The 10,391-nt window shown below is 52.8% G+C and overlaps 1 protein-coding gene across 1 annotated transcript; it reads right to left on the bottom strand.

The window, feature by feature from the left end:
- Positions 1–10: 10 nt before the first annotated feature.
- On the bottom strand, positions 11–10,119 carry Tspo (translocator protein). The gene is made up of 4 exons (XM_021216985.1): positions 10,048–10,119; positions 2,011–2,221; positions 1,242–1,380; positions 11–445 (listed from the first exon to the last, which is right to left on the bottom strand). The coding sequence occupies exons 2-4, from the start codon at positions 2,190–2,192 to the stop codon at positions 257–259; spliced, it is 510 nt and encodes a 169-aa protein (XP_021072644.1). The 5' UTR covers positions 2,193–2,221; positions 10,048–10,119; the 3' UTR covers positions 11–256.
- Between the last annotated feature and the right edge of the window lie 272 nt (positions 10,120–10,391).

Here is a 10,391-nt window from a genome sequence, read left to right as displayed (position 1 = left end):
ACAGAGTCTGTTACACATGAAGTTAGAGACTTTATTTAGCTTTAAAAGCCCCATGCTCCAAGGGTATGCCTGGAGCAGTGCAGAAAGGCAAGTGTAACTGTGCCTGCATGAGACTTGGCACCGACCACCCTAACCTACCTGGTGGCTTCCTGGGCTAAGACCAGGTAGACCAGCAGGCCCAATGGTCATGAAAGCATGATGGCCACCACCCACGGGGCCTGGCTGGCAGGGCTACATTCCTGATGGCTGCGTGTCTTCACTCTGCAAGCCGGGAGCCCCCTCGCCGGCCAGAGTTATCACGCCATACATAGTAGTTGAGCACGGTGGCAAAGGCCAGCCAGGCCAGGTAAGGGTATAGCAAGCGGGCAGCCGGTGGGCTCACTCGGTGCCAAGCCAGGGTCGTGGCAGTCGCTACCCCACTGACAAGCAGAAGATCGGCCAAGGCCTGCAAAGACAGAAGATGGGAAGACTAAGGCCATGCCAAGTCTAGAAGCCTCACTTAACCCTACTGAAACTTAGGGTCTGATGCCCGCCTCTAGAACTCACTCTGTAGACCAGGCTGGCCTCAAACTCAGAAATCCGCCTGCCTCTGCTTCCTGAGTGCTGGGATTAATGGCATGCGCCACCACTGAACTTTTTTTTTTTTTTTTAAGAATTATTTATTTTATATAAGTACACTGTAGCTGTCTTCAGCCACACCAGAGGAGGTCATCTGATCCTATTGCAAATGGTTGTGAGCCACCATGGGGTTGCTGGGAATTGAACTCAGGACCTCTGGAAAAGCAGTCAGTACTCTTAACTGCTGAGCCATCTCTCCAGCCCATCACTGAACATTTTTAAGGAGAGGTTTTGTCCTCATGTATCAGAACACAGAGCACCAGATGTATCACCAGTGCCTCACGCCATTGCTTATATACCCAAGATCTCAGCGCCACCACTTCAACCTGGCCCTCTAGACTTTCTTCATGGAGGGAAGAGGAGCTGAAATGACATTAGTACACAGGCCACTGTCACCTAGGCTGACCCATGGCTCTCTCCTGGACTCAACTGATTGTCCCACTTCAGCCTCTCGAGAGCTGGGACTACAAGGACCCCACTGCACCAGACTCGTGGAATTCCTAAAGGGGCTGCAGGCCACAGGCCTTACCCCTGTAGATACTGATCCTATCTGGGATGTGATGTCACCTGCTCCCCCAGAGCCATCTTCAATGACCTAAGAGTCACGTTACAGCCATACTTACCCAGCCCATCTGCCGGGCACCAAAGAAGATGGGGGGCCACGCCCAGTTCAGAGCCAGCTGACCAGTGTAGAGACCCAAGGGAACCATGGCCTCCTCTGTGAAACCTCCCAGCTCTTTCCAGACTATGTAGGAGCCGTACCTGAAACAGACAACCGATCAGGACATCACAGGGCAAGGCCAAGTCTATTACCCTCCTCTGAGACTACATGGCGATGGCTCAAGGATGCCCTGCTTGCTACTGACTTCTGTATGATCTCAAAGAAGCGCCTTGCCCTCTCTGGGCCTTTGTTTCTTAGAAGACTGCTACAAGGATTTGAGTTGAGAACCCCCGAGTCAGCATGTGGTTACAGAATGAAGGCTGGAGGGGGAGGGGACAAGCAAGTGGCAGCTTGGTCATTGCAGGCAGTTGGGGACATGAGACAACAGCCGCGGAGGGCTTCTGGGAATGGATCACACCAGGGCCTGGTGCTGTATAGTCCAGCCAGGAGATTGTGGCTGCCTGGTGTTTGCCTTGGCACATGTTGCTGTTGTCCACGCTGACCTTTATACATGGGACAGCCTCAGTGGTTGGAGCCCAGGCAGGATTCCCAGAGGCAAGCAGGAAGAAGTTCAGTCTGGCAACGCATAGGTTGGCAGCCTCACCACCCTCTCTTTCTCAATGGCCAATGATGCCACCCTCTCCGTGGGTCTCCCTCTGCAAAGGCACTCAAAGCCTAGCCTGATTCCAGGGGCAGCAGGGCACCGCATGATGGCGCCTACAACTACCTACCCCATGGCCGAATACAACGTGCCCCAGATGGGAGCCAGTGTCCAGCGAGGCGGATGCCAGGAGGGTTTCTGCAAGCTAGCATACCAACGGAGGCCCTCGCCACGCACAAAGTAGGCTCCCATGAAGCCCCCCAGGCTGGGCACCAGAGTGAGGCCCACGGCGGGCACCCAGGATTCAGGCATGGTGATTGCAACTGCTGTTCTGGAAAGATCTGAAAGAGAACAAAGGGTAGGGGTGAGGGCAGTTCTATAAAACCTTGGGGGTCAACCCATCCCTGCCTTCAGCACCTCTGGGGTCCTGTTCCCCAGGATCAACCAGCCCACCTATTCCTGGTGGGTGAGGAAGGAAAGTGGAGTCCCCATCCCACCCACACTTGTGCCCCTGCCCAGAGGTGCCACGAGGGCTCCACCCACCTTCTTCCTACTTCTGCTTCAAGCATCTGTTCTCACCTCACCCTTGATCTGGGGTCACCTGGTGTGACCTCTATACCCTGTGCCTCTATTAGGAAGGCTCTCAGTTCTGCTTGACCTCAGGTCAAGGGTCACTTGGGGATGCTAGGAGATCTGTACATGGTGTGTCAGTGCTTCAGCCCATCATTCATTCATTCCCTTGGTGACTGGCAACTTGCAAAGCTTGACGCCCTCAAATCCTCTTCTCACACTCGCCTTCCATGACCTCAGAGAAGTCACTTCCAGCCTGTTTCCATCTATGCACAAAATTGACGCTGCCTACTTTAGTGTCCCCAGGGGGCAGCATAGAGTATTATGATCCTCGGGTGTCTACCTCAGAGGCCAAACCCATGCACCAGAGAAAGACAGCCTGCCCAGAGTTGCCCAGCACTCCGGGTCAGGCTCTGCCCTAGTCACAAAGTTTCACACACACGAACACTCAGGAAAACAATCAAGACAGGGTCCCAGCCCTCTTTCTGTGTCTGGTCTCAGGTCCTTTGCAGCCAATCTCTGGGCTGAAATCAAGACCCACGGAGCTTGAGAATGGGAAGTCTAGGGCCAGCTCTGCCTCTGCTTCCTATAGGAGTGCAACGCCAGTCAGTACCCTGACTGGGACTCAGTTTCTCCATCAAAAAATAGTTCCCACTAACACACACACTGTTAGTAACTGGAGAATCAGGGTGTCCACATGCATTGTTGAAGCCACCCTCCCCCCAGGGAAATGGCTCATTATGGTAAACCATATGCTATGCAGAGAGTGAAAAGCGGAGTTTGGATCCCCCAAAAAAAATCCATATGAATGCTGGGTGGGTGTGGTAATCCACCTGTCATTCCAGCACAGTGGAGGCAGAGACAGGATCCTCAGAGCTAAGCCAGCTAAACTAGCGGCAATTGGCAAACTCTGGGCGCAACAGGAGATTCTGCATCACTCAATACAGGGGACGTCTGATGGAAGCCAGAGGTCCATGCCTGTACACAAACACAGACACACATACACAGAGACACACACAGAGGCGCGCGCGCACACACACACACACACACACACACACACACACACACACACACGGGAAGGAATGAAACAACCTTCTACATACAATTTTATGAGCTGGAGATGCAGCTCAGTGGTAGGTAGACAGAGGGCTTCATTAACAAGACCCTGAATTCAGTCTACAGGATGACCATGAAAACAACCCCACTGCCTGCAGTGGTTTGAATGAGAACGTCCCCCATAGGCTCGGTGATTTGAATATTTGGTTCCTGATTGGTGGTGCTGTTTGGGTAGGCTTAGGAGGCGTGGCCTCCATCCCTGGGGTCGGGCCTTGAAAGCCAAAAGCCCTGCCTCCTTCAGTTTGATTTCTCCGTTTCACTTACGCTTGAGGATGTGAGCTCTCAGCTTCCTGCTCCTTGCAGCCATGCCTGCTCATTGCCATACCTGCCCCCTGCCGTGCCTGCCCACCACGATGGACTCTTATCCCTCTCACCTCTCCCTTCTTATAACCTGCCTTGGTTCTAGTGTGTTATCAGAATAACAGAAAAGTCGCTAATACTGTGCCCCAGACCAGGAGAGTCTTACATACTCCCTCCAAGCTCCTTAAGACTCATTTCTTTGTTTATAAAGTGCTTGGCATGCCAGTGTTCAGTGCTATAACGCTAGCTAGCCTGGAAGAGAATTTTTTTCTTATTCTTTTTTTTTTTTCCTTCCTTGTTGGTCCTGAGAACACTGAACCTAAGCCTCATGCATACCAGGCGAGCATTTTACAGCAAACCCAGGTCTCTTTTTACTTTTTGTTTTGAGACAAGATCTCGATACGTGTCCTAATTACGTTGTTGTTGTTGTTAACTTAATGCATCTATCAGAAGACTGGCTGTAGGCAAGTCTGTGGCCTTCGCCTGATCCATGATTGATGTGGGAGAGCCTAGTCTACTGTGAGCGGCACCACTCCCGAGGAGATGGAAGTCCTGGGTTATAAGACAGCAGGCTGAACAAGGGAACAAACCAGCAAGCAGCACCCCTCCATGGCCTCTGCATCAGCTCCTGCCTCCTTTAGGTTCCTGCCCTGCCTTCCCTCAGTCATAGACTGTAATCTGTACGCGACATAAGCCCTCTCCTCCACAAGTTGCTTTGGTCACAGTGCTGTATCACAGTCATGGACAGTGAGCTAGAATAGTAAGTAATGAGGCTGACCTTAAACTCACTCTGAAGCCCACAGACCTTGAACTTTAGAACATCCTGCGTAAGGCATCCAGTCATGGCTTAGAGGACATTTTTAAAGAGTTGGAAACTGTTTTCAGCATGGACTCTTTTTTTTTTGGGGGGGGGGGGTGGAGACAGAGTTTCTCCGATCAGCACTGGCTGTCCTGGAACTCACTCTGTAGACCAGGCTGGCCTTGAATCCACCTGCCTCTGCCTCCTGGGTGCTGGGATTAAAGGCGTGCGCCACCATCACCCTGATGTTTTCAACATAACCTTAAGACAGACCAAAACATTTACTTCTTGGGGAGGGGGTTGGCAGCCCCTCCCAGCAGAGACAAGGCATTTTTCTGCATCTTTGCTGAGTCACAGGACTCACCCCCCCACACACCCTTGAGACAGCTAGGGTACAGGAAATATATGTCCAAGTCTGGCTGCTCGCTTAGCTCAGCCTAGTGTCACCTCACGCAAGCCTGGGCCACCTCAGAAGCTGCTTATCTCTGCAATGGGGACATATCCTGCCTTTCTAATAAATGCCACAGCAGTGCGGTGCCCAGTGAGCCGGAGGGGGCCGTGACCAGTACATTAATTAGGTTTTCCCTGGATGTCAGCATGGTCCCCACGTCACACCGGGAGAAACTGAGGCCCAGCGGCAGAGTGGAGAGCTGGGAAGTGAGGCACCGAGTGGCCCACGTATGTTCAGTCTTCTCTCTCCCTCTCAGAAGAGTCCCTTCCACAGATGACTGGGCACCTGCCATCTCTACAGCACACGTGGACACCACAGTCCCCTTGGGCACACTTGGTGAACCTTACCAAACCTCAAGCCTGGGCCTGAGCCTAGAGACACCAGGAGGGATCTCAAGAGGAGCCTTCTGTACAAAGACCGACAGTGCTCCATGCCCCCGGAAAGCGTCAGCTCACAAGGCGAAGAAAGACAGAGGAAGAAGCCCGGAACTGCAGAAGGTGAACGATGGGGAGCAGGGTGGGCTCACTGGGGCCTGTGTGGGAAGGTGGCACGTTCTAGAGGTCAAACCTGAAGCTGAATGGGGTGGGGAGAGTACCTGAGTGTCTGAGAAGCTGAATGGGGAGTACCTGGGGAGAATGAGAAGCTGAATAGGGGAGAGTACCTGGGAATGAAGCTGAATGGGGGTAGTACCTGGGGTAATGAGAAGCTAAATAGGGGGGACTATCTGAGGGAATGAGAAGCTGAATGGGGGGAGTACCTGGGAGTATGAGAAGCAGACTGGGGGACGCACCTCTGTGGGCCATTTGTTCTGCATTTCTGCATTTGCCAAAGCTTAGACAAGAAACTGCACTGTCCTTCCCAGCACCTCACCATAGCACATCTTGTAGTCCTTCAGCACTGGGGCCCCAAGGCAGGAGGACTGCGAAGTCTATACCAGCATGGGATACACAGAGGGACTTAAGAGGAAAAGAAGGGGCTGGTGAGATGGCTCAGTGGGTAAGAGCACCCGACTGCTCTTCCGAAGGTGCAGAGTTCAAATCCCAGTAACCACATGGTGGCTCACAACCATCCTTAACAAGATCTGACTCCCTCTTCTGGAGTGTCTGAAGACAGCTACAGTGTACCTTACATATAATAAATAAATAAATCTTTAAAAAAAAGGGGGGGGCTGGAGAAATGGCTCAGCGGTTAAGAGCACTGACTGCTCTCCCGGACATCCTGAGTTCAATTCTCAGCAACCACATGGTGGCTCACAACCATCTGTACTGGGATCTGATGTCCTCTTCTGGTGTGTCTGAAGGCAGCTACAGTGTGCTCAAATACATAAAATAAATAAATAAATCTTAAAAAAAAAAAAAAAAAGAGGAAAAGAAGGAGGGAGAAATAGTGCCCCTACTTAAGGTCACCACTCCACCTTGCCACGTCCGCTTCACAGGACCACTCCTGTGCCATGGCCTGGGAACACCTGTCAGGGTTTTCAGTTGGTTTTGTTGTTGGTTGGTTGGTTGGTTGTTCCAAGCTAGCCTGGAACTCCATAGCCCAGGCTAAGCCTTGAATGCCTGACCATCCTACTTCAGCCTCCCAGTTAGCGCCTGAGGGCTCAGATTACAGACCTGCAGGCCTGCACTGAAACAGCCTGGTTTATTCCTTTGCTCCCTTCCCCTTCCCCTCCCCTCCCCTCCCCTCCCCTCCATCCCCGCCACCCTCCTTCTCCCTCTAAGATTTACTTATTTATTTTATGTATATGAGTACACTGTCGCTGTCTTCAGACACACCAGAAGATGGCATCACATCCCATTACAAATGGTTGTAAAGTATCATGTGTTTGCTGGGAATTGAACTCAGCACCCCTGGAAGGGCAGTCAATGTTCTTAACTGCTGAGTCATCTCTCTCTAGCCAGCCTCTCCTCTCTTAATAGGGGCACAAAGATATTCATCATGTAACCCAGACCAACCTCAAACTGAGAGTCAGTCGTCCTCTTCCCGCGGTCTCCAGGGCAAGCACCGCCACTGGTGACAACAGGTTTTATTAACTGAGGTGAAAGTCCCCAAATGTAAAGTCACAATCGGAAATCACACCAGTCGTTGATGTTGCTGTCTCCCCAGCCATCGACACCAAGTTCCAAACGTGTGCATTTCCCACAAAGAAACCAATGTCTGCTGGGCTCTTGCCTCTTGCCTCTTGCTCCAACCCAGCCCCGCCCTTCCTCAGCAAGTCCCTTAGGTCCCTCAGAAGCTGCCTTCCCTGAACATTCCCTAGCAGGTCAGAGCCTGTGTGGCTGGCTTCCCTCCTGGGAACCCTGCCTTAGAGGTTTGCCAGCCTTCAGTCCCACGGTAGTACCTCTTCCCTCTTGCCATGGCTCTGAAGGAGAAAGTGCTCTCATGACAGCTATGTGCAGGGGGGGTGGGGCAGGGGGCATTCTCTGTGTCTGGGAAGTCCTCAAACAGGACCAACCAATGTCTCCGCTGATGGGTTTCAGAGTCCATCAAGTCTCCCATTATAGGGTGGTGGCTGTCCCAAAGACATACCATAAGGAGAGGATCTAGGGACAGGACACTGGACCCCAGGTTCCTACTCCCACCCTCTAGCCGCCCTGGAAGGCGAGGCTATCTTTATGCTCTGCTGCACTAAGGGGATCAAAGGGAGGGCCCCCTATTTCCATCCGAAGTCACAAAACAGGATAGTCACCACCCCACTTGAAACCGAAGGAAAAAGTTGGGCCAGGGACCTTCCAGAGACTTCTTGGAGACTGCCCAGTTCCTGAGTCACCCAGACGGAGGGGTGGTAGACAGGCAGGGGTGGGGCCCACGAGGCTGAGTCACCCCTCAGGCTAGGCTGAGCTGGGCAGGAGATTAGCTCAGGGTGGAATCCCAGGACAGTATAGAGGGCAGGACGGGGATACTCAGAGGGGCAAAGCTACCCACTCACCCTTTATTTCTGTCTCTTCTACAAGACACGTAACATCCCAAGCATCACCCTGTTACCAGCTTGCTCAGGGTCCTTGGGGTGTTCCAGGAAGGAAGGATAGGACACCAAGACCTCCCTGGAAAACTCCACGCAGGGTTGTGACTATCAGTGCGGGGACCACTCGGCTGCTTCCTCTAGGGGAGGGAGGGAGGAGATGGCTACCTTTTTACTTCCAGAGGGCATCTTGGACAGATGGACTAGGAGTAGACAGAGGAGAGTGTGGTAGTAGGCCTTCTCCATGGTCACCACCCCAGGACCACAGGGAAGGAGCCAAGCCTTACTCAAAGGCACTCACTCAGTCAAAGCTTCATGTACTCAGCCACCTCTCTTTGATCCACAGTCCCCAAGGGGGGTTTATTGCTAGTGTCACTTTCCAGGTAAAGAAACTGATATGGGGCTGAAGCGATGGCTCAGTGGTAAAGAGCACTGACTGCTCTTCCACAGGTCCTGAGTTCAAATCCCAGCAATCACACAGTGGAACACAAGCATCTGTAATGAGATTGGATGCCCTCTTCTGGTATGTCTGAAGACAGCTACAGTGTACTTAATAAATAAATCTTTTTTGAAAGAAAGAAAGAAAGAAAGAAAGAAAGAAAGAAAGAAAGAAAGAAAGAAAGAAAGAAAGAGGAAGGAAAGAAAGAAAGAAGGAAAGAGAGAGAGAGAGAGAGAGAGAGAGAGAGAGAGAGAGAGAGAGAGAGAGAAAGGAAAAAGAAAGAGTGAGTGATGGGGAGACTGTAGAGCGTTCCAGGTTGGTATCTCTATACCCACAATGACACTCAGCCACTCTCTGTTACCTCCCTTGGGATACAGTGCCCTGGGCAAGGATCAGGTCCACAGGCTGTCGTTACTCTCTTCTCAGTGTCTGATGGGTCACAGGCCAACAGCATCACCCTCTCCATACTTAGCACCATCACTCCATAGAGCTTCAGGCCCCACCTCTTAGTAGGACAGCCAGAAAGGATGCCTGAGCCCTCCCTCTCCTAGGCTGCAGTCTGTGAGGCTAGAACACAACCAATGGGCCTGGGGTACCTGTTGCTCTGGGGCTTCCCTAGAGACTATGACCCAGAAACAGAAGGGAGCCGGCCACGCCCTCTTCCGTCCACTGCGTGAAGCTCCTCCCCATCCTTGAACTTTCCTTCCAGGGGAGCCGGTTCTGTCCCGAGGAATTTTAGGACTTTTTTGTTCTTCAAGAACTTGCAAATCCTCCTTATACCTTTTGCCAGTCTTTGTCATTCTGAAAGTAATCATAGTGCCAGCAGCAGGTCAGTTAGGACCGGCAGGAACTGGTCACCATGAGGTCTGGGGTGTGGGGAAATGGCGTGGCCGAGTGGCAACTTTTTCAAACAAAACTGACTCTCAGGCGCCGCTTGCACAACCTCCTAACAAGGGGAACACAAACGGAAGAAGCCGAAAAACTATCAGAGAAAAGCGAGCCTGCTGTCTGTCGGTCTCACCTCTCACCTCGCAGGTACCTACCACTATCAAGAGTTTCTGGACGCTGGCGGGTCCCAGAGACGGCCAGACACACACACACACACACACACACACACACACACACACACACACACACACACACACACACACGCAATACCCAAGTGCACAAATCACTACTCAGGAGAAGCGTCCACACCACACATGCAGGAGAAGCAGGCTTTCGTCTCAGGCAGCTGCGGCTCAAATCCTGGCTCCTATATTTTGCATAGTCTCGGTTTCCCACGGATCCCAGCACTCCTCTGCAAGGGAAGCAGGATTCCCAGCAGCCAGAGGCTATCTCCTCTTTCCGCCCAGCTGCCTCCAGCTGCAGCAGCCACTCCTGCCTCATCGAGGCAGGCACAGGACCTTGGCCGCTGTCCCCAAAGGCCAAACACCCTCAGCCTCAGCAGCGCATTCTCGGGAGGAGTCCCGCCCGCTTGGTCCTGGCCTCAGTTTCCCTTTGGCTCCCCGCCGTCAGGGTCTCACCTACCCACAGCCCCGCTCGCGCAGTCGCTGGCTGTTCAGTGAAGGACACTGCGCACAGAGGTTGGTAGCCGCTGACCCCGCCTTGCCCCGCCCCGCCCCGCGCCGCACCCGGAGGCACCCTGCCTTCCCAGGCCCGCCCTCAACCAGGCACCCCTCTTTTTTTCTCTCCTCATCGTGGGCCTGGACACAGAGGGGAGAGATGCATCGCAGACAGGCAGACAACGAATGCCACAGTGGTGGCACGTGCTTGTATTTCACACCTGAGACTGGAGGGTGACAGGGAGCTCGCAGTCAGTCTGAGCTGTGTATTATATTCCCCACCACCACCACCACTGTGCCTGGCTGAAT

Source organism: Mus pahari, chromosome 17 (assembly GCF_900095145.1).
Source record: "Mus pahari chromosome 17, PAHARI_EIJ_v1.1, whole genome shotgun sequence".
NCBI lineage: Eukaryota > Metazoa > Chordata > Mammalia > Rodentia > Muridae > Mus > Mus pahari.
Note: the sequence above shows the minus strand (reverse complement) of the source record. Positions and strands in the feature narration are given on the sequence as shown.